The 24,634-nt window shown below is 46.1% G+C and overlaps 1 protein-coding gene across 1 annotated transcript; it reads right to left on the reverse strand.

The window, feature by feature from the left end:
• Positions 1–8,062: 8,062 nt before the first annotated feature.
• Positions 8,063–8,866, reverse strand: LOC136573438 (vomeronasal type-2 receptor 26-like). The gene has a single exon (XM_066574729.1). It carries the CDS (start codon positions 8,864–8,866, stop codon positions 8,063–8,065), a length of 804 nt encoding a protein of 267 aa, XP_066430826.1.
• Between the last annotated feature and the right edge of the window lie 15,768 nt (positions 8,867–24,634).

The raw sequence follows: 24,634 nt of genomic DNA on the forward strand, positions 1-24,634 counted from the left end.
GAGAATCGTTAGCACCGAGACCTTCTCTGTTGACTCCAATCCGAAGTCTTTGCAGGCTATTGGGGATCCAGCCCAATCTGGGTTCCTCCAGTGTTTGGAAACAATTCTAAGGTGGACTGGTTGGGGACCTTTAGGCCCAGGCACATAAGACATTAGAAGACATCCTGAAAACCCTAATTCCCAACCACACTCTCTCTTTTCTGCAAATAGCACACATCAAAAAAGTCCTAAATGAATTATTGGTCAATTACAAGACCACCAGGCCTAAGACAAACTTTGAAAACTCCCTAGGGGTAGGCAATCCAAACTCGAGAAAAATCTTCAACATTCAGAGGCACTTCATAGCTCCCCCAATATTTGCTAAGCCCACTTTCCTAAGTTCTTGGGAAAAAGAATTAAACATATCTCTGTCCACGTCAGATGCTAAGTTAATCTTGAATATGGCGTATGGTATATCCCCATGCATCCTTATGCAAGAGAGTCACTACAAACTATTAGGTGGTACAAAACCCCACAGTGGCTCCATAATTACAAGCTAGCCCCCCACAATAGATGCTGGAGATGCGATGCAGCAATTGGATCCTTTCTCCATATCTGGTGGGAATGCGTAGGCATCACCCCTTACTGGAGGGAAGTGGAGAACGTCTTGAAAGCCCTCTCCCCAAACTTGTCAATCTCGGTGGATATGGTATTCCTGTTGAAACCGTCTGTAAACTACCACCCCCTGAAAAACAAATTAATAGCTTTTCTACTAGACGCAGCTAAAGCCTTGATCCCCCTACACTGGCTTCAACAATCTCCCCCCTCCCTGAACCAGTGGAAAGAAAAAGCTGACTTAATTTGCAACCTGAAGGAACTGACAAGCTTGTCAAGAGGCTCTCATGATAGTTTCCTCCAGATCTGGAGTCCCTGGAGGGAATTGAGACGAAAAACTTAGCATCAAGAAAACTTTTTCCACTGGATTCAGGGACGTATGGCGCAAACCCCCCACTCGGTGAATTAGATGCAAGTTAGTCTCTCTGGCAGCAGGATGCGTGTCTGGACCTCAGGCGTTGAACCCGGATGTTGAACCCGTCTATGTGAATGGAACTTCTGTTGCCAAGGTAAGGGCGAGAGTGACTCCATAGGATCATCGTCTCATGACTCCCCACCCCCCTACTCCCCTCGCTTTCCTCCTTTCCCCTAGTCATGCCTTTCAGCTTGTTTTCACTTAATCTCTCTCCCTCTGAGGAAATTTTCCTCCATACTACGTGTTCTATGCTGGAATAGTAGCACGGAGACTGTTTCTTTCTTTAGGCATCTATATGAGTATCCTTAGATGATGGAAACAATATAGATCCTATAATGTGACACTTGATCTGCCTCCATAGTTATATGTTGGAAAACGGTTTGTCTCTGTCAATCTATGTAACATGGAAACTATATTGAAAAATCTAATAAAAACTTGATTTAAAAAGAAAAAAAGAACCCCAACAGTCCTTCTTAGGACTTCTCCTCATAGTGTGCATTACTGTTGTGGCTGTCTGGGAGCAGTAGTGCACCATTTTTTTATGCATCTAGGCCTGTGCAGGTTATTGCAGCTATACTGTTTTGTGTGTGCAGTGCATTAGGCAGAGGTCTCAATAGTACGCAAATATTTCCTGGGCCACTGCTGATTATTTCAGCTATTTATTTCTATGTCTGCAGTGGATTAGCCAGAGGTCTAGCTCTCATCGCTAAATAGTATGCAAATATTTCCTGTGCCACTGCAGATAATTTCAGCTATACAGTTCTATGTCTGCAGTGCCTTAGGCAGAGGTCTACTCGCTAAATAGTACGCAAATATTTCCTGTGCCACTGCTGATTATTTCAGCTATACCGCTCTATCTCTGCAGTGCATTAGCCAGAGGTCTCACTCTCATTGCTAAATAGTACGCAAACATTTCCTGTGCCACTTCAGAACAACATTTCACAGATACCATTCTCTGTGTTGGGTGAAGCAGCCACAGTTAATCGCACAATCCACTGGCTTTAAGGTTTTCTGCCACTGTGCAGGTTGCCACAGTTATCTGCACTATCCACTGGCTTTCTACTTTTCTCCCACTCCATACAGCCTCTCTTCTCTGCAAGTCTCTGTAAGCGGTAAATTACCCCAAGGTATCAGCACAAGACAGCCGTCTATTTTTTTCGGGTCACAGCATAGAGCCTCCGGTATCTACAAGTCTTTGTGTGCGGTGAATTAGTCCCAAGTTCTGAGCGCTGTACGGTGGGGTAATTTATTTGGGCCCTTCTCTATCCTTAATCCGACATGATGAGGAGTAGGAACAACAAGAAAATAGATATAAGGACAGCGCTCCGCTCACTGGACAATGACTCAATAGGGTGTAAATACAAATGGAACTTACCCGGTGTAGGTGGGAAAGCCCCCAAAAATGGGCCCCTCACATAACACCTCCAGATCCTGGTATACGTATAATGAATCCAAATAGAAATCCACGTCCTCGTTCGACTGATCACTGTTGAAGCAGGGAGGAGCTAGCCACAGCCCGTCGTATCCCTAATAATAGGGCTCGACTACTAGGAAATAGTAGACAGTGCACAAAAAGAAAGAAAAAAGGGGGCTCGGCGCTCCACAAAACATGCTTAAAAAAGTTGCATTTACCGCGACAAGACACGTTGCATATATTGTTATTTTCATTAAAAGCTCTTTAATTAGATCTCCATTGTAACTTATCTGGACCCGTTTCGTGGAGCGCCGAGCCCCCTTTTTTCTTTCATGATGAGGAGTAGGGGTAAGGGTCGAGGAAGTGAACGCGTACATCCAAGTGAGGGTGTTGGCACAGGCCGAGCTCCTAGTCAGGGGTGAATCACAGCCAGCGCCAAGTCCATTGGGTCCCCAGATTCATATCACAATTTGCGAGTCCGCATGGTAGACCTTTATTACAAGCAGAGCAGTGCAAGCAGGTCCCGTCGTGAATGGCAGGAAATGCGTCCAGCAGTGAATCGACCCCCCAGTCTTCTACGCAGTCCACTACTCCCGACCTAGAGACTGCACCTCTGAATCCTCTGGCTGCTCCTCCTTTCTCCCAGCCTCGTCACTCTAGGAAAATGTCAGATTCTGAGGAGGCAGACTCCCAGGAACTGTTCTCAGGTTCCTGCCCTGAGTGGGAAAAAATGGTTCCTCTCTCACATGCGGAATTTGTCGTGACCAATGCCCAACATTTGGAAAGTACCCATAGTCCCGGTGATGAGGCTGGGGACATTCGGCAACTGTCTCAAGAGCTTTTTGCCGATGAGGATTATGAGACACAGTTGTCTGTTGTTGAGGTAGTAGCAAGGACACTAAGTCCGAGGGAGGAGCGCACAGAGGATTCGGAGGAAGAGCTGCTGGATGATGAGGTGACTGACCCCACCTGGCTTGCTAAGCTTACTGAAGACAGGGCTTCAGAGGGGAAGGCAAGTGCAGCAGCAGGCCAGGTTGGAAGAGGCAGTGGGGTGGCCAGGGGGAGAGGCAGGGCCAGAGCAAACAATCCCCAATCTGTTTCCCACAGCACCCCCTGACGTCAAGCCTCTGTGCAGATGGCTAGGTGTTCAAAGGTGTGGAGGCTTTTTAGTGAGACCGACAAACAGTGGTGTGCAAACTGTGCTGCACCAAGATCAGCCGGGGAGCCACCACTACAAGCCTCACCACCAGCATTTGGTGATTTTGTTTTTATGACACAATTTGCAGTATATTGTGAAGAATCCTAATATTCTGTAGATTTCACACTGACACTAAGCCTAAGCACCCATTTACAATTGTCGACTGACAGACACAAATGCACCCCACATTCGTTTCAGTGACGATCGCTCTTCTGCTTTTACACAGGAGTGATCATTCCTCGGTGCATGCAGGTGGAGTGGGTCAGGGATCATTTTGGCGTGTCCGCCTCCTTTCAAATTAAGCAGGCAGCCAACTATAGATGAACAATTGCTTGGTTACACAGGTAGATCGTCATTTGATTTTCTGATGGGTGCATAATGCGAACGTCTAACGAAATTTCTTTCGCCGCATAGATCATGCAGGCATTACACTACATGATGTAATGCAATGCTTATTTCTTCAGACTGAACTTTTTTCTCCAGAGGCGGGGAACACTGACTTGTCTATATAATTGGAACAACTTTTCCTTATACTTTACTGTTTATATACACTCTTTATCAAAAACATCAAGCACCTAATAGTGTGAGCAGTGAGTAATTGTTGGTTTGCCGCAAAGCTCGGCATGCAGTAGCATCTATTCCACCTCACCACTATATTCAACCTCTCTCTGACCTCTGGCATTTTCCCCTCCTCAATCAAACATACTATCATCCCCACTGCTAAAGAAACTGACTCTTAACTTGACCGATGCTGCAACTACCGACCTTTCTCAAATTTCCCCTTCATCTCCAAACTATTCGAACACCTAGTTTACTCCCATATTATAAGCTATCCCTCAAAAAAAACTCTCTGCTTGCCCATCATAGTCAAGTTTCCTCCCTATACACTTGACAGAAACTACCCTAACAAAAGTGTCAAATGACCTCCTAATGGCTAAATCAAGGGGTGACTACTTTCTACTGATCCTCCTTGACCTCTCTACAGCATTTGACACTGTTCACCACAAACTCCTCCTCAAAATGCTTCACTCCATTGGTCTAAAGGACACTGCTCTTTCTTGGTTCTCCTCTTACCTTTCTGACCACTCATTTAGCATATCCTTTGCAGGCTCTTCTCCCGTCCTTTTTCCCTTGCTGTTGGGGTCCCCCAGGACTTGGTCCTTGGCTCCCTCCTCTTCTCCATCTATACAACCAAAATTGAACAAACCGTCAGGAGATTTGGCTATCAGTACCATCTCTATGCTGACCACACCCAGGTATACACCTCTTCCCATGACATCATAGCATCATTCCTTCAGAATGCTACTGACTGTCTGCCCACTGTCTCTAACACTATATCCTCTCTCTACTTAAAAACTGACCTACTAATGTTTCCACGCTCTGCTAACTGACCTAATCTTGACATCTTTATCTCAATGTGTGACGCCACCAAAACTCCCAGACAGCATGCCTGCTGTTTTGGGGTTATGTTCTACTCTGATCTCTCCTTTATTTCCTACAACCAATCTCTTGCCAGAACAGGTCACCTGCACCTCAAGGACATTGCAAGAATCTGCCCTTTTCTCACCGCGAGCACGATAAAAATACTCACTGATGCCCTCATCCACTCTTGTCTCAATTATTGCAACTCACTGCTGATTGGCCTCCCCCGTGCCAGACTTTTCCCTCTCTAATCCATCCTGAATGTGGCAGCAGGTTCATTTTCCTGTTCAGCGGCTACATGGATGCCTCTGCCCTGTGCCAGTCACTGCACTGGCTGCCCTTCAAATACAGAATGCAATTCAATCTCACAACACTCATCTACAAAACTTTCCACAGCACTGTGCCGCCCTATATTGCAAAACAGAAAAGGGGGGGTTGGTACAGTGTTACCCAGTAGAGCAAAGCATGACTGCCATTAGTGAGAGAAACCAAGAAATCTTATAGATATAACTTTCAATGACTAACAAAAATACAAATCATGTATTTTTGTTATCCAATATAAGGTATCATATCTAGAAGAATACTTGGTTTCTCTCACTGAAAACAATCATACTTTGTCCTATATTGCTTCACTCATCTCAATCCAACACCCAGCTTGCACCCTCTGCTATCTAACGAAATCAGATTAAGCACCCCTCTAACTTAAACCTCTCAATCCCACTCCAAGACTTCTCCAGAGCAGCACCAGTCCTCTGGAGCGCACTGCCCCAATCTATCCGGGCAATCCTTGACACACAAAATTTAAGGCATGATCTTAAAATGTACCTCTTCAGGAAGGCATACCATATCTCCTAAACCAAAACCCTCTGGATGCCACATGATAATATGCTCTCTGTCCTACTGATTGCAATCCCTGCCAGCCCCAATCAACTGCCCCCTGCAGTCATACTGATTCGGCCACTATGCGGCTCAATTTGACCATTGTCTGTGTGTATAGCATCCCACACTCTCAACCTCACCATATCTTGCACATTTCCAGCCTCTTTACCATCTGTATCACCACATTATTGGTAGTATGTAAGCTCATTAGAGCAAAACCCTCACTCCTACTGTTTCCATCAATTGATTACTAAATGTAACCGTGGTTTTGTTTCTGATCCCTCTGTGTTGTAAGCGCTGCGAAATATGTTGGCGTTATATAAATAAAGATTATTATCTTAGGCAGATATGCTAATGATTATAGTTCTGGCACAATTAGATAAATAGTCTTGCCAATTTAGGCTTTAAAAGTTTTACCTTTAGTTCATAAAACAGCTCTCAGAGGTACTTGTGTGCATTGGACCTCTTTTTCCACTCGTGGGCAGGGCACATCCACATTTTTATACCAGACGGCATCACACAGAGTCCTCTATGCAATATCAAACTTAACCAGCAGTAATCTAGAAAGGGTGAAAAGGGATGACAGCATCGAAGGATATGGATAACACATTATGGGGATGAAATCAGTTTTGCTTTACAGTTTATCAACTTACCACACGGTTTCAAAAAACAGACTGCTGCAGAGCAAAAATATTACAATGTGGAATGAGTAAAGCAAATTTATTTACAAGGACGCTGTTATTCCCAGATGTAACATGCTGCACTTCGTACATAATACAACTCTAAGCCACAGTTAGGCCAAAAAAATATATGAATATTACATGATGTTTGCCTATAAATTATTGCCACTAAATCCCTCAAAGGAAAACATTACTTATCATGCGTAGTTTCACGGGCTTCATATGCCTTTTGTATACTTGTGATTGTTCAATAAAGACTTTAAAAAGTTTTTAATAGTGTTTTGTGTGAATTTTCATACTGCAGCTACTATAATAACAATTGAGGGTGGTGGAGAGAATAGGGAAGGCTCCAGTGTGGGAAATGTATAAAGTGCCATTTAGACAAGGATTATCACTCAAAATTCTTTCAAAAGCCATCTTTTGAGCGATAATCGTTGCATCTAGAGATGAGCGAGCGTACTCAGTAAGGACAGATACTCGAGCGAGTATCGTTCTTACCGAGTACCTGCCTGCTCGCCCGCAAAGATTCCGGTTCCGGCAGGGGTGAGCGCTGTGTTGCTGGAGTGAGCAGGAGGGAGCAGGGGGGGGGGGGGAGGTCTCCCTCCTGTTATTCCCCACCGGCACCAGAATCTTTGCGAGCGAGCAGGCAAGTACTCGGTAAGGGCGATACTCTCTGGAGTATCTGTCCTTACCAAGTACGCTTACTCATCTCTAGTTGTGTCTAAACACGCGGCAATCATGCAGTTTTTATTAACAATTCACTAATTGTTGTCTTTCAGCTAGCTAAAAGACAACGATGAGTCTTATCAAGACCGCGTGCCGAGTTCTCAGCGGGATACCGCTGTTACTATTGTTTCAGCTGGTATTCTGCTTGAAGAACACAGCAGGAGTATGCAGAAGACAGCACTCCAGCTGTTTTCTGCATATTCCGCTGTATACCAGCTGAAAGCTCCGAGAACACAGCAGGAGTATGCAGAAGACAGCACTCCAACTGTGTTCTGCAAATACCGCTCAGAGCGCTCAGCGGTATACCGGCTGAGCGCTCTGAGAACACAGCAGCTGTATACAGAAGACAGCACTCCAGCTGTCTTCTGTATACTGAGGGAGCCTTCATTTACACACTAATAAGCTCTTAAGTAGCTAATTAGCTACTTAAGAGCCTATGCAAAGTGAATGCTCAAGACTGTCACGCAAACTGTCCTTTGAGAGAATTTTGAGCGATAATCATTGTGTCTAAATGAGCCTTAACTCCTCTGCCAGGAGAATCTTGATAAGTCAAGAGATGGGGGTGGATTGATGAGCTGTACTTAAGGGTGGGACCACCTGCACTACTACAGGGAAGGGGGGAGGTTGACAAGATATAAGTGGGTGGGCACCTGTTACTTTTCCAGAAGTGAGCAGTTTGAACAGACATGTACATGCTGTATTACTATCTATTATCAGGGAGTACAATTTTGCAGTCATTCCTGCCTTTTCCCCAGCAGATCAGTTCTTCTATTCTTTTCAGATTTGAACAAAATGATAAAACATTTTGGGAGAAACACACAACCTAAAAGTCCAGCATTGGACACCATTACTGCAAATATCTCCACCACCACCATAGATTTCCCTCTGGTGCTCAGATAAGCCGGGATCATGGAGATCCAGACACTGCAGAACAGCAGCATGCTGAAGGTGATGTACTTGGCTTCATTAAAACTGTCCGGTAATGTCCTCACCATGAAAGCCAGAACAAAGCTCACCGCTGCCAAGAGCCCCATATAACCCAACATGGAGTAAAAGCAGATATCCGAGCCTTCATTACACTGAATGATGATTTTCCCAGGATAAGACTGAGTGTCCAGGTCCTGAAATGGGGGAGAAATAGACAACCAGATAATACAGATGACAACTTGCATAGATGAACACAACAGCACTATGGTATAGGGCAACTTCACATTCAACCATTTTCTCCAGGGACTTCCAGGCTTGGTGGACTTAAAAGCAACACAAACCATAACAGTCTTGGCGAGAAGTGAAGATACGGCAACTGAAAAAAAAATCCCAAAACTGGTTTCTCGTAATCTACAAGTTACGTTCTTGGGGCAACCAAGAAACAAGAAGACAGAGAGAAAGCTGAGGATGATGGAGACCAGGAGGAGATAACTCAGGTTCCGGTTATTAGCTTTAACAATAGGAGTGTCCCGGTAGAAGATAAATATTCCAAATATGAAGCCAGTCAAAAGACATCCAAAGACTGAGACACTGGAAAATACAGAAGCCATTGTGTCATTCTGGTAAGAGATGAATTCCAGGACTTTGGGCAGGCATCGGTCTCTCTTCTCATTTGGCCATTCATCACTTTGGCATTTAATACAGTTCTCAGCATCTGTAGGAATATTTCAAAACATATTTAATGTTACATCCATCTATCTATCTATCTATCTATCTATCTATCATATTGATCCATCTAACAGTGCTGGAACTACTACTGGGCATGAGTACCACCGTTTTGGGGTGCGACTCCTTTGGTGAGGGTCTGGACCCCATTAATACACTCAGAACTTGTTTCTGCCGTTAGATGCCTGTCCTTGAGTAGAAGCAGGCAGCTGATCAGCAGTGACAAGGGGCACCGAGATATTCATGATACATACCAGGGGCATAGCTAAATACAGAGAGGGACAGATGACAAATTTCAGCTCAGGCCCCCTATCCTCCTGTACCCATACCTACCTGTTGCATATCGCTGCACAATAAATTTAAATACATGATCTAATCCTTTGGCATAAGCTTTCCCTACATACTCATTTCCTGGGCAACGTGAAGAGTTATTTCTACCCCTCGAGGCTGTTTTCATGGTTTTTGTTGCATTTTTGAACCATAATTATAAAAACAAGTAAAAAAAACTGCTTGCAGTATTCAAATACGACTTGCATTTTTATGCATCTTTTATGTGTTTTTTTTAATTGTATATAAAGGGTGACATCATATACAGGAGATACATGGGTTATACTAGCATGATCCATGATCCACTATATACAGGGAAATGCATAACTTATACCAACTGTGCATATATAATTATATACAGGAAATATCTAGGTTATACCATGGCCATCAATGAGTGATGACGGGGGCAGGACTGTGGAATCTGGAAGCCCCGAGCCACAGTCTGGCACATGGGCAGTGGATATGGATTCAGTCATTCTATCTCAGGGACTGGGGCATCTAAGCAGTTTGGCAGCTGTATCTACAACTGAGCAGCCTTATTTACGACCCACTCTTCTCACCCCAAATGGAGAGGGAGCTAGAAAAGGTGCCCTAAGCAAAGTCTATCTCTTTTTCCCTGACAGAACTACTGCATCCAGAGGGGTTATCAACTTGCAGTCAAAAAATAAAAGTGAACGATAGGGGGACATGTCATGGATGGCCATGGGAGCAAAAGCAGAGGACAGGGCTCTGCTGAAAGAGACCTCAGCAAGCAACAAACAAGCAAAGAGAAAAGAAGAATTTGGACATACCAGAGAGAAGAGGAGAAGGTGCCAAGGAAGAGAGCGATGAAGAAGGGACCGCAGAGACTAACTGAGTTCTTCCTGGCGCAAGATGCAGGAGGAGAGATGCAGGTTCCGGCCCTAAGTACAGAGCAGCTGGAGATCGCAGATGCGGCGGGTTTGGGGAATTCCCTGTGGTAAGAGCAAGGTAAGCGGGCTTCCCCAATCCCTCGCCTCCTGCACAAGCAAGAAGCTGGGGAAGTGAAGAAAAGAAGAGGGACAGGGAGCCTCAGGCCCAGATCCCCATAAAGAAAATGGCGCCTGCAGCACTGCAATGGGGAGGGGCAATAGCTGGCAGCCACAAAGAGGGAGAAGAGTGAGGAAATAAAAAAGCAGCAACACAAAGCCCCTCACATGAAGGTGTGCATAACATACAGAGAGAGGAGGAACAGAGAAAAGATGGGAGAATAAAAGGCAAGATAGAGATAGAGGTGCAGCCACTCACACACAAAGCCCCTCTGAGGATATTACACCAAGAACACCACAAATAGGGAGAGAGGAAGCTAGCAACAGTGAGAGCAATAACATGGGGAGAGGCAGAGATGATACTACAGTCTCCCAGGCCCGGATAGATGAAAAGGTGTCCACTGCATAAAAAGAAGGAGGGGACACAGCTCTCCATAGAGAACTGCACAGAAGAGAAAATTATTCAGATGGCCCCCACAATGAGGAGGATGGAAGAGCAAGGAAGATAGAAAGAGATAGAGATCCAATATTGAATATCAACTGCTTAACTAAGGCCGCATCAGAATGTTTTATAAGAGTGATGATCCTAGCATTAAAAGGATCCCTACAAAAAGAACTGAGAGCTATGCATGCACCCATTAACACATCAATAGAAGAAATGAGAGGAAGAGTAAATTCTCTGAAAACAAAATGAGTGAAATAATCAACTCACATAATGACCTGATAGATGACCACTCTAGGCTAGTGGAGGAACTCAAGGCAGTAAAGAATTAAATGGCAGATTTAGAGGATCGCAACCACCGGAATAAAATTAAAAAAAAAGGAATAGCAGAGATGGTGGAAGTAGCAGCAGTTGGAGATTATTACTACAAGACCTAATTAAAACTTTACTCCCTGAAACCTCGCAGGGAGAATGTGTTGTGGATAGAGAGTATAGGCTCCCATTCCCAAAGATGATTGCTGAAAACCTGCCCAGAGACATGATGGTATGCGTTCACTTTTACCATATAAAGGACAGATAAATGTATACAGCCAGGAAATTAAAAGCCCTCCTGTATCCTTATGAAACCATGAAACTCTTTGCTGAATTGCCTCAAGTCCACGAGAACAACATATTGTACAAGTGGGGGTTCACGATCAAATTGATAATCTCTAAAGCTGGGAAAAACCATGCAATCACTAAGCCAGAAGAAGGGTTAAAAATAGTCCAAAATTGGCTTACAGAACCACAGACGACAAAGTCCATCTCAAATCAGTCAGGGTTGGCAAAGCAGATCCAAGCCAGCTCCGGAAGCAGCTAACAACAAAGTCCTCCTCGCTAAAGCACCAAATAAAGTTTGAAAATATGAAGTAAAAGTCCAAATTCTTGAGCTACAAAGGAATTCGTAGAATGTCGTAGAATTCCTTTGTGGAACCACGGCTTACTCAATTTGGAATGTTTACACCCTTCCATATTAACCCCTTAGTGACCAAGCCTGTTTGCGCCTTAATGACCAGGCCAAATTTTGCAAATCTGACATGTGTCACTTTAACATGGAAAAACACCAGAAAGGTTTTGCATATCCAAGTGATTCTGACATTGTTTTTTCGCCACATGTTGTGCTTCATTTAGGCGGAAAAAATAGACCGATAGAAATTGTGTTTATTTATTAAAAGCGCCAAAATTGGGAAAATTTTAAAAAAATCGTCATTTTTTCACATTTCCAACTGCAATATCTTAAATATGTGCAAACATAATATAGAAATTTTTGCTAAGATTTATATTTCCACCCGTTTACTTTATTTTGGGCACACATTGGAAAAACTTTAGTTTTTTTTTTAACTATTTAGGAGACGTACAAATTTAACACTTTGTTTTCCTATACCAAGCCGATATTGGAAAGGCTCATGAGTGTCAGAATAATAGATACCCCCCCAAATGACCTCATTTTAAAAACTACACCCCTTAATGTATTCACTGAGGGGTGTCATGAGTATTTTGACCCCACAGTTTTTTTTCAGGAATTAATTCAATTTAGAGGAATTTTTAGAGAAAAAGTAAAATTTCATATTTTTGCAAATCTGTCATTTTAAAGACATATTTTTTCCTATAGTTTACATGAAAATCAGGATTTACACCCCAAAATGGATACCCCTATTTCTCCCGTGTTCAGAAATATACCCATTGTGGCCCTATTGTTATATCTGAGTCCACAACGGGGCCCAAAATGAAAGGAGTAGTCAGTGTCTTTCAAAACAGAAATTTTGCTTGAAGTCCTTTTAGGCCCCATAGCACACATGTAGAGTTCTTGAGCGCCCAAAACCATAGAAAACCCCCACAAATGACCCCATTTTGAAAACTAGATCGCTTAAGGAATTTATCTAGGGGTGTAATGCGTATTTTGACCCCACAGTTTTTGAATAAATTCAAGCAAAGCAAAAGGAAAAAATTTGGATTTTTGTTTTTTTGGCAATTCTGTCATTTTAAAAACAGCTTTTTTTGTACAGCACACATATGAAGGAAGACTTGCACCCAAAAATGGATACCCCTGTTTGTCCCGTGTTCAGAGACATACCCATTGTGGCCCTAATCTTATGTCTGGATACACAACGGAGCCCAAAATGAAAGGAGCGACCGGTGGCTTTCGGAACACAAATTTTGCTTGAAGTCCTTTTAGGCCCCATTGCCCACTTGTAGAGTTCTTGAGCGCCCAAAACCATAGAGAACCCCCACAAATGACCCCATTTTGAAAACTAGACTCCTTAACGAATTTATCTAGGGGTGTACTGCGTATTTTGACCCCACAGTTTTTGAATAAATTCAAGCAAAGCAAAAGGAAAAAATTTGGATTTTTGTTTTTTTGGCAATTCTGTCATTTTAAAAACAGCTTTTTTTGTACAGCACACATATGAAGGAAGACTTACACCCCAAAATGGATACCCCTGTTTGTGCTGTTTTCAGAAATATACCCATTGTGGCCCTAATCTTATGTCCGCATGCACAACGGGGCCCAAAATAAAAGGAGTAATCGGTGGCTTTCAGAACATAGATTTTGCTTGAAGTCCTTTTATGCCCCATTGCCCACTTGTAGAGTTCTTGAGCGCCCAAAACCATATAGAACCTCCACAAATGACCCCATTTTGAAAACTAGACCCCTTAACGAATTTATCTAGGGATGTACTGCATATTTTGACCCCACAGTTTTTGAATAAATTCAAGCAAAGCAAAAGGAAAAAAATAGGATTTTCATTTTTTGGGCTATTGTGTCAATTTAAAAACAGTTTTTTTTTGTACAGCACACATATAAATGAAGGCTTTCACCCCAAAATGGATACCCCTGTTTGTCCCGTGTTCAGAAACATACCCATTGTGGCCCTAATAGACTTACAGGACCCATGGCTAGGCCTACAATGAAAGGAATACCCGTTGGATTTCAGGGTACCACTGAATAAATTTCAGGCCCCATTGCCCACTTATAGAGCCATTGAGCGGCCAAAACTATAAAGAACCCCCTCAAATGACCCCATTTTAAAAACTAGACCCCTTAACGAATTCATCTAGGGGTGTACTGCGTATTTTGACCCCGTAGTATTTGAATGAATCTAAGCAAAGCAGAAGGAAAAAGTTACGATTTTCAATTTTTTTGGCAATTTTTTCAATTTAAAAACAGTTTTTTTGTACAGTGCACATAGGAATGAAGACGTTCACCCCAAAATGGATACCCCCGTTTGTCCCGAGTTCAGAAACATACCCATTGTGGCCCTAATCTACTTACAGGACGCATGGCAAGGCCTATAAAGGACGGAACACCTGTTGGATTTTAGGGCACAACTGAATAAATTCCAGGCCCCATTGCTTATTTGTACAGAATAAAGATTGACTCCCTAAAAATTCCCCCCCTCCCCCTCCGCGCCCTTTTTGGCGTTTGCAAATCTTAGATAAAAGTAAAAATGTGAACTGTGTAGTATTTCCGAAGACAGGGGTAATTACGGAGGCTGGTTGGAATGGGCCCATGGGGCAATAAAACCGGGTATCCCCCCCCCTCCTCTCATGCTTTTTGGGGGTATTTCATGACCTCAGTGGCGGGTATGGGGTGTAAAAAGTGGCGTTCCGTGAGTCTCCGTAAGCTTGATGAGGTGCGGCGGTCTCACACAGAAGGCGCTCAACAAGCTGCTCCTGGAACTGCAGGAAGGCGAGCGTTCCTGGGGCTTCTTGTAAAATACGTATCACAGGTAGCTGTCTGAATAACGCCAGGCTCACGCGGGTGCAGGCGGAATCCGCTTGCGGAGGCCCACAGCGGATCCCATCTGTGAGCCCGGCTGTGACCCTGCGTACGGCTGCGTAATGTACTGCGCATAACTGCCTACTCACACAGGCGGTCATGCACAGTACACCTTTTTTTGTATTTCCCGCACCGTCGCTTAGCGATGACACGGGTACCCGCAGCCCGTATACAATGTAGTTGCGTATGGGCTGCGGGTATATCCACGACCATGGAGCACAATGGGCTCTATGTTGCCGATATCCGCAGTAAAATAGAACCTGCTGCGTTCTCTTTTCTGCGAGTGGATTACGCAATTCCAACCCGCTAATGTGAGCGGAATTGTGTAATCCAATGCGATTGATCTGCGTAATACCGTGGATCAGAAGCATGCAGAATCCGTAATTCCTATGCGGTCATGTGAGACCGGCCTAAGGTAGATCGCTACCTTTTTTATCACGTGACCGGGGACCGCTCAACGAGGCCACCCGTCACTGCTCCGGGCTCTCTGTGACCGTTGGTCGCTGGGAGCAAGGAGATTTTAAGTTTCCTTGGCTCCCCGACTCCTGCACATGTGTCCGGCTTTTTGCCGGCAATCGCATGTGCAGAATCCTGGAAGGTCCACGGAGGAAGATCGCGTCGGGATTCAAATACGCAGGCCTCCGGTAAAAAGTTTCATCTCCTCTCACCGATCGCATCGGTGAGGGGGAGATGAAACTTCAAATTTTTTTTTTTACTTTTACGTGATCGGCATTATTGGATAATGGCGAACACGTGACCAGGAACCGCTCACCGCGGACCCCCATTAAATCTCCATGCTCTTGTCTACGTTTTGTAGCCAGGAGCAGGGAGAATTTAAATTATCCTGGCAATCCACAGCTTTTGCGCATGCGCCCGCCATTTTGGCGACGGGCGCGTGTGCAGAAGCTGTGGTAAGGTCCGCGGATAAATCTGGGGGCCTTAGGTACGTACTTTCATCCTCCCTCACGGATATGATCCATGAGGGGAGATGAAACGTACGCTTTTTAAACTTTTTTACACTTTTTTTAACTTTTTTTTTTTTTAACTTTTTTACACTTTTTTTTCACTTTACATGATCACTGTCATCCATTGGATGACAGTGATCATGTCCCCGGTATAATCTCTCTGCTCCTAGCTACACATGGCAGCCAGGAGCAGAGGGATTTTAAATTCCCCGGGGCTCGAGCCCGTCTGTGCACGCGCCCGATGTCAATCATCGGGCGCGCATGCGCAGACGGGGATTCGGGTCCCGGGACATCGGGACACCGCTGAGGACTGGGGGTGAGTATTTTCACCTCCCCTCATGGATCCGATCCATGAGGGGAGGTGAAACTGACTTTTTTAAAACTTTTTTTTTAACTTTTTCGCGATCGCCGCTAACCATTGGATAACGGCGATCGCGGTACCGGGGACCGCTCACCGCAGTCCCCGCTGACATCTCCTGCCTCCCGGCTACCTACAGGAGCCGGGAGCCAGGAGATTTTAAATCTCCCGCGCCGCCGGGCCTTCTGCGCATGCGGCTGACGTAATGCCGCCTTCGGCTTCGGGCCCCGGAGCGGCAGGAGAGCGGGGAGCAGCGTGCCGGACCTGGGTGAGTAATTTCAGTTGCTCCGATGGATCCGATCCATCAGAGCAGCTGAATCTTTAACTTTTGTGTACTTTTATTTACTTTTTTTGCGATCGGCGCTATCCATTGCATAGCGCCGATCGCAATGCCCGGGGGGTGTCCGAACAGCCCGGGATGACAGCTCCATGCTGTCAGCTACCTGCGGACACCGACAGCATGGAGCTGTCACGTCCAGAGCCTGAGGGGCATTATTCTCTGCAGGAAGCATGTTTTTACGTCCTCAGAGAATAGAGCCCACTTCGGGAGGACGTAAAAACACTATGGGCTGGTCGTTAAGGGGTTAACTCTGAATTGATAATGCGCATAAGAAGTTTTCACACTGACACAAGGTTCAGCATGTATAGCTTCCTCAATTCTCCTTTAATGTTGGGCGTGTAGCCTCTTTTAAAGAGTTTAACATATCCGCCCATCTGGGCAGGTCAAAGATTACATAGATACAACGTATTGTTTAATTATTGGATAAGCATCTTGCAATTCTTCCATCCTTCGGTCATCTGTGATTGGCCATCAGGTGGTGGATGAAATGAGTGGGTTGTCTTGGAGCCACGTGTGGTTCCTTCGATATGATTGGATGTTACATCATGAACTATAAATTGCACAAACCTCCCATGTTATTTGCATACGTTTCCAGTAAAATTGCTTGGGTAATTATTGCGGTAGCTGTTTCAGACTGCGGTTATCTATGTCTGAGTTATACTTCTCCTAACGGCACGAACAGCTGGAAAAATATATATATATATATATATATATTGGTTTCATGTTGGCTTCCCCATGTCAGCAGAGTTATAAAACAGATATTTTCATATGAGCGGAAGTACCTATTGCATAACTGTAAGAACATTATATTTGTAGCAAGACAGAAAGCAAATATGTATACAGAATGTTAAATTGACAACTGTCTACTGCCAAGGCCCACCGATCCATATAGATATATACTGGGCTTCCACCACAGACCCCCCTTGAAACTATCTGTTTCACTAAACTCGCCCTGCTCCGTCCCACCCCCACCGCTGACCCTAGACTCGCATTGTGTTGTACACTGGAGCTATTGCTGTCATGGGGGTATAGGATGGTTCGACATCATCGTATTCTGGATCCATGATGACGACGTTTGCGCTGATAGTGGTCTTTTTGTTGGACATCGTAGTGGGACAGGTGGACCAGGCAGTCATCAGGGTCGGAATACACTGTATGCAACAACAAACAGAAATTAGGATGACTATAAAGGTGACAAATATAATCAGGTTAGGAGAGGTGCGACTTTCACTATTTCAGGTAAACACTGCATAACTTGTATAGAACCCCGCCTTCTTCAAGAGTGACAAACTCATTTGTGGGGGTTCTTACATCATCAAACAAGTAACATGCAGTTATCTTGCCATTCTTAAACACTGTGCAGAGAAGATCTGGTCCATATTCTTCTAGATCACGCTTGCCTTCTTGACGTTACCTCGATTCATCAACAAGAGTGCAAAATCAGGACTATCTAATGACTGATCAACATGACTGAACCCCTGTCTCATTAGTAAGTGCATGATCATATATATCAATCTGGAAAGAAAGAGCTACAAGGTGATTATTCCCACTTCCCTTTTCCAGACGCGGCAAGGTAACAGGACCAGGGGTGTTGTAACACCGGTATGTTGCGTGGACATAAGCAGAGTGCACTGCAGATAAAATAAAGCAAAATCTTAGCGGAAACCTATCACAGTGTTCTAAATACACAATGTTTCAAAACTTATTTTATATATATTTTTTCCTTCTCCCGTTAGGTACCTTACTGAGGAAAACAGACTAAGGTTAGCTCTTTTTAGTTTGTGCGGTCAGCTTCTTAATGGCAACTGTGTCTTTACCCGCGGGTCACGTGTTGTCTGGAATACAAGTCAACCCTATCATCTAACAGACACTCCCTTTTTTGGCTAAAATCGTACCTAGTGCCATTCTATTTTGAAAAGTCATAGTCGAGGTAGGTCCTATTGGTCGACTAGTCCCTATAAGGCGTTTCTAGTATAATTTATAAACTACTGCTAATTATAATAAACATAATTAATCCAGTCAACATTTTATTTACCATAATAATCAGGAAATGTTTTTTTTAAAACTCATCAGGTACCCCCCCTTGGCTGTCTTATGACGTCAATGTACACGTGTAGGTCAAAACTATCACCAGGAGCCTCTCTTCTCACTCTAATGTGCTGTTACAATACTAGTAGTATGCACAGGTACGCACGGATTGGGACTCCCTGATCTTCACCCACACCAATGTCCCTCCTGGAGATAGTCCTGATGGTGAACACGTCCAGGCCGCCTACCCTGACCCTACACTACCTAGTAACAAGACTGGAAAGAGCCGTCATACCTATGCAGAAAACAAGGGTAGACCAACATGACAGGATAACTACAGAACACAGCAGAGTTGGATCAAGATAAAGTAACTATTGGGGGTAACCTCATTATCTTCAATGCTGTCTGACAGGATGTGGAGGAGCATAAGGGCTTTACTAAGACACACTCCCCTGTTATTACTTTCTAGACATGATGTCACATTATTTTACCTGTGAAGTGTGTACCTTCGTTTACCCCATTTACTTCCGGTACCCTGTGTCTGCAGATTACCTCATTCATGAGCTTCTGTGTGGTTATCTGGTCATTTACCTTAGTATCAGGGTGGGCCTCCAACCTGAAAAAGACTCGAGCAACATCAAGCACATATTCATACTCCCCAACAGGTGTGAGCTGAATGTGGTCAAATTGGCAATCCCTGAAATGTGTAGAGTGGTTAAGGCAAGTGTTATATCGCCACCTTACTTCTGTCCGGACTCGCACATGGCAAAGATCATGCTAACTGGACAAATGATGCAGCAGCTACAGAGAACCTAGGTGTCACCCATTCTTGTTCAGTGTCGACGTCATCGCTGCTTTTGATTCTGTGTACCAGTTGGGCCATCATGGGGGACAGGGACCTCTGTAGGCAAGTTCTGTTGATTGTTCGCCATACGCCGTCCTGTTCTGTCGCTCCCGTCTTTTAGCCCATCTGCTTTCTTTCCTCGTTGACTTGCAACTGTAAAGTCCTTGACATATCAAAGTCCAAGGTTTTATCAAAGTCCAAAGTTTTTATCAAAGTCCAAAGTTTTTATCACTGACTCATGCTGTCAGTATCTATTCTTCTTTCTTCCACGGCTTGAGGGCCGCTGCCTTTGCTGTGTTGTCTCTAAGGTTTTCATTGGTGAAAATCTGCAAAACCCAAGAAAGTGATGGAAACGACACAGAAACAGATAGGGCAGGCGAGGGGCAACATGCTGGGCTGCATTTCAGGTTCCCAGGTCCCACTATTCAGCCACAATAGCGGCAAGAGTGTCCCCCCCCCCTACCAATTTTTACTTCGGACAAACCCTCATTAGCAAGGCACACCTTAGCTAAGCACCACACTACCTCCAACAAAGCACAAGCACTGCCTGCGGGACACACCCCTGCCTCTTCTCCTGGGTTACATGCTGCACAACCCACCCACCCCGCACGACCCAGTGTCCACAGCGCACACCAAAGTGTCCCTGCGCAGCCTTCAGCTGCCCTCATGCCACACGCTGGCCTCACAGCCACACCACCGTCATGTCTATTTATAAGTGTGTCAGGCATGAGGAGGAACCGGAGGCACACACTGCAGATGGTTGGCACGGCAAGGCAGCGACCCTCTTTAAAAGGGGCAGGGCGATAGCCCACAATGCTGTACAGAAGCAATGAGACAACCAATCCTGTACCACCTCCATCAGGAGCTGCAAACGTGGACATAGCAATGGGGAATCCGTGTGCCACACAGTATTCATTCTGTCAAGGTGTCGCATAGCTCAATCCACACTGCAAGGGGAAAGCCGTCAGCGCTCTGCCCTCTACCTAAGTCAGTCAGTGTCTTTGTGCCAGACAGGTCAAACACCGCGATGGAAACTAAGTTTGCACCAACAGCATAGGAGGGGTCCTAGGAAGCCCAAGACATGAACAAAAAATTGATCTGAGCGGCCAAACATGGCAGACTTGCACCGCGCCCACGACATAGGCCTCGGCCCACAGCTTCAGCAATCCTAGGCAGGAAGCGGACTTTCACTGCACCAAGGACATAGGCCTCTGCACAAACCCTCTGCAATCGCGGGCCTACATCGGGCTCCTATGCTAGCGTAGCTGTGCACGTCTCAGTAGCGCTGTATTGCTCCTGTAGTTTGTCCCAATGCAGTGCCCCGGATAGTAGAGCTAACGTCAGATTAAATACAGGTGCGCTTCGGCCCACACTGCATGCCCCAGTCAGACCGGGTTTTTTTTATAAATAGTCACAGGCAGGTACAACTCCGCAATGGGAATTCCGTGTGCACCCACAGCATGGGTGGCTCCCTAGAACCCACCGGCGGTTCATAAATATATCCCATTGCAGTGCCCTGGACAGCAGAGCTAACGTCAGATTAAATGCAGGTGGGCTTCGGCCCACACTGCATGCCCCGGTCAGACTGGGTTTTTTTATAAGTAGACACAGGCAGGTACAACTCCCTATTGTGAAGTCCGTGTGAACCGACAGCATGGGAGGGTCCCAGGAAGCCACCGGCGGTACATAAATAAATACTATTGCATTGCCCAGCACAGCTGAGGTAACGTCAGATTAAATGCAGGTGGGCTTCGGCCCACACTGCATGCCCAACCTGACCAGGGTTCTTAATACAGACACAGGCAGGTACAAATCCCCTATGTGAAGTCCCTGTGGACCGACAGCATGGGTGGCTCCCTGAAACCCACCAGCGGTACATAAATATATCCCATTGCAGTGCCCAGCACAGCTGAGGCAACCTCAGATTTAATGCAGGTGGGCTTCGGCCCACACTGCATGCCCCAGTCAGACTGGGGTTCTTTATAAGTAGACACATGCAGTTACAACTCCGTGTGGACCGACAGCATGGGTGGGTCCCAGGAAGCCACCGGCGGTACATAAATATATCCTATTGCAGTGCCCTGGACAGCAGAGCTAACGTCAGATTAAATGCAGGGGGGCTTCGGCCAAGAATGTTTTCATAGTTGGAGGAGGACGGAAAAGTTTTTGAGGCAATACGTGTCCTGTCCCCGTCTCCGTGGTTATATGCACCTTCCCAGTGACAGCGTCGCTGAAAAGTTGTCGCGCCTTTGGAACCTAGTAGCGTGGCCTCGCCATCATCATGTCTTTGGGAAGCCTCCGTTTCCACTACCCTGTAACATTGCAGTAGCAGCAGTATAGGCAGAGCCGAGAATTAGTAACATTTCAGCTGTAAGAGTATGCACAAACCCCTGTAACATTTCATTGGCAGCAGTGAGGACAGACCCCACTAACATTTCATTTGGAGCAGTATACACAGACCCCAGTAACATTTCAGTATTATCAGAATAGACAGACCCCAGCAACAGCAACGTAGAAGCAGTAGAGACAAAGCAGCAGATTCACATTTCCCTGGTAGCAGTGTAGGGAGAGCGTAGTATTGGTAAGATTTCAGTAGTAGGAGTATAGACAGGCCCCAGCAACAGTAACGTAGAAGCAGTATGGGCAAAGCCCACTATTAGTTACATTTTTGTTATAGCAGTATAGACATGCCCCAGTAACATTTCCGTTGAAGTATTATGGGCAGAGCCCAGTATTAGTTAAATTACAGTAGTAACAGTATACACCAACCAAGGTAACATTTCAGGAGCAAAAGTATCGGCAGACCGAAGTAACATTTCTGTTGCTGAAGTATAGTCAGACCCCTGTAGCATTACTGTGGCAGAAGTATAGGTAGGCAGAACAGAGTTACATTTCTGTAGCAAATGTGTAGGCCAACCCCAGACACAGCGGTGTACCATGAGTGCAGGCGAAGCCCATAAAAATTACTTGGATTACATTGTAGGCAAGAAAAATTGTTGTACCGACAGTACAAATGTACCCCAGAAAAATTGCCCATGCCCAACCCAGAGGGCAGGTGAAACCCATTAATCGCTTAGCGTACTGTGTCTTAATTTTTAACTAGGCCTGGAGGCAGCCCAGTCTAAAAAACAATAGGTTCAGGTGGAAGTTTCAATGCTTTAATGAGAATTGAAACAGATAAATATTATTTAGAAAAGTTATATGAGCCTTTTGGCCCACAGAAAATTTGCCCATTCGCGGTGATTACGAGAGGTTTCAGGAGGAGGAGCCGGAGGAAGAGGACGAATAGCATACACAGATTGAAAAAGTTCTTTAGGTAGCGGTGCTGTCCGCTGGTGGAGAAGAGAAATCTGGTGAAATCCAGGCTTTGTTCATCTTTATGAGTGTAAGCCTGTCGGCGCTGTCAGTTGACAGGCGGGTACGCTTGTCCGTGAGGATTCCCCCAGCTGCACTAAACACCCTCTCTGACAAGACGCTAGCCGCAGGGCACACCAACATCTCCAGGGCATACAGCGCGAGTTCGGGCCACGTGTCCAGCTTTGACACCCAGTAGTTATACGGAGCAGAGGCGTCACGGAGGACGGTGGTACGATCGGCTGCGTATTCCCTCACCATCTTCTTACAGTGCTCCCTCCGACTCAGCCTTGACTGGGGAGGTGTGAGGCAGTCTTACTGGGGAGCCATAAAGCGGGCAAAGGCCTTGGAGAGTGTTCCCCTGCCTGCGCTGAACATGCTGCCTGATCTCCGCGCCTCCCCTTCTACGTGGCCCTCGGAACTGCGCCTTCTGCCACTGGCGCTGTCAGATGGGAAGTTTACCATTAGTTTGTCCACCAGGGCCCTGTGGTATTGCATTACTCTTAAACACCTTTCCTCTTCGGGAATGAGAGTGGAAAAGTTCTCCTTATACCGTGGGTCAAGCAGTGTGTAAACCCAGTAATCCGTAGTGGCCAGAATGTGTCTAACACGAGGGTCACGAGAAAGGCATGCTAACATAAAGTGAGCCATGTGTGCCAGGGTACCTGGACGCAACATATGGCTGTCCTCACTAGGATGATCACTTTGAGTATCCTCCTCCTCCTCCTCCTCCTCAGGCCATACACGCTGAATGGAAGAGAGGCAAACTGCATGGGCATCCTCTGCAGTGGGCCTAGCTGTCTCTTCCTCCTCAGGCTCCTCCCCCTCCTCCTCCACGCGCTGAGATATAGACATGAGGGTTCTCTGACTATCCAGCGACATACTGTCTTCCCCCGCCTCCGTTTCCGCCCGCAAAGCATCAGTCTTTATGCTTTGCAGGGAACTTCTCAACAGGCATAGCAGGGGAATGGTGATGCTAATGATTGCAGCATCGCCGCTCACCATCAGGGTGGACTCCTCAAAGTTTCCAAGGAGCTGGCAGATATCTGCCAACCAGGCCCACTCCTCTGTAAAGAATTGAGGAGGCTGACTCCCACTACGCCGCCCATGTTGGAGTTGGTATTCCACTATAGCTCTACGCTGCTCATAGAGCCTGGCCAACATGTGGAGCGTAGAGTTCCACCGTGTGGGCACGTCGCACAGCAGTCAGTGCACTGGCAGATAAAAACGGAGTTGCAGGGTCCGCAGGGTGGCAGCGTCCGTGTTGGACTTGCGGAAATGTGCACTGACCCGGTGCACCTTTCCGAGCAGGTCTGACACGTGTGGGTAGCTTTTCAGAAACCGCTGAACTACCAAATTAAAGACATGGGCCAGGCATGACACGTGCGAGAGGCTGCCGAGCTGCAGAGCCGCCACCAGGTTACGGCCGTTGTCACACACGACCATGCCCGGTTGGAGGCTCAGCGGCGAAAGCCAGTGGTCGGTCTGCTCTGTCAGACCCTGCAGCAGTTCGTGAGCCATGTGCCTCTTCTCTCCCAAACTGAGTAGTTTCAGCACGGCCTGCTGACGCTTGCCCACTACTGTGCTGCCACGACGCATGACACCGACTGCTGGCGACATGCTTCTGCTGACACATCTTGATTGCGAGACAGAGGTAGCGTAGGAGGAGGAGGAGGAGGAGGGTGGTTTAGTGGAGGAAGCATACACCGCCGCAGATACCAGCACCGAGCTGGGGCCCGCAATTCTGGGGGTGGGTAGGACATGAGCAGTCCCAGGCTCTGACTCGGTCCCAGCCTCTACTATATTCACCCAATGCGCCGTCAGGGAGATATAGTGGCCCTGCCCGCCTGTGCTTGTCCACGTGTCCGTTGTTAAGTGGACCTTGCCAGTAACCGCGTTTGTGAGGGCGCGTACAATGTTGCGGGAGACGTGGTCGTGCAGGGTTGGGACGGCACATCGGGAAGAGTAGTGGCGACTGGGAACCGAGTAGTGTGGGGCCGCCGCAGCCATCATGTTTTTGAAAGCCTCTGTTTCCACAAGGCTATACGGCAGCATCTCCAGGCTGATCAATTTGGCTATGTGCATGGTTAACGCCTGAGCGTGCGAGTGCGTGGTGGCGTACTTGCGCTTGCGCTCAAACAGTTGCGCTAGCGACGGCTGGACGCTGC

This window comes from Eleutherodactylus coqui, chromosome 7, assembly GCF_035609145.1.
Source record: "Eleutherodactylus coqui strain aEleCoq1 chromosome 7, aEleCoq1.hap1, whole genome shotgun sequence".
In the NCBI taxonomy this organism is placed as follows: Eukaryota; Metazoa; Chordata; class Amphibia; order Anura; family Eleutherodactylidae; genus Eleutherodactylus; species Eleutherodactylus coqui.

Excerpts from the sequence above, each read along its gene's own strand:
- LOC136573438 (XM_066574729.1), bottom strand. The coding sequence starts at position 8,866 with ATGGCTTCTGTATTTTCCAGTGTCTCAGTCTTTGGATGTCTTTTGACT.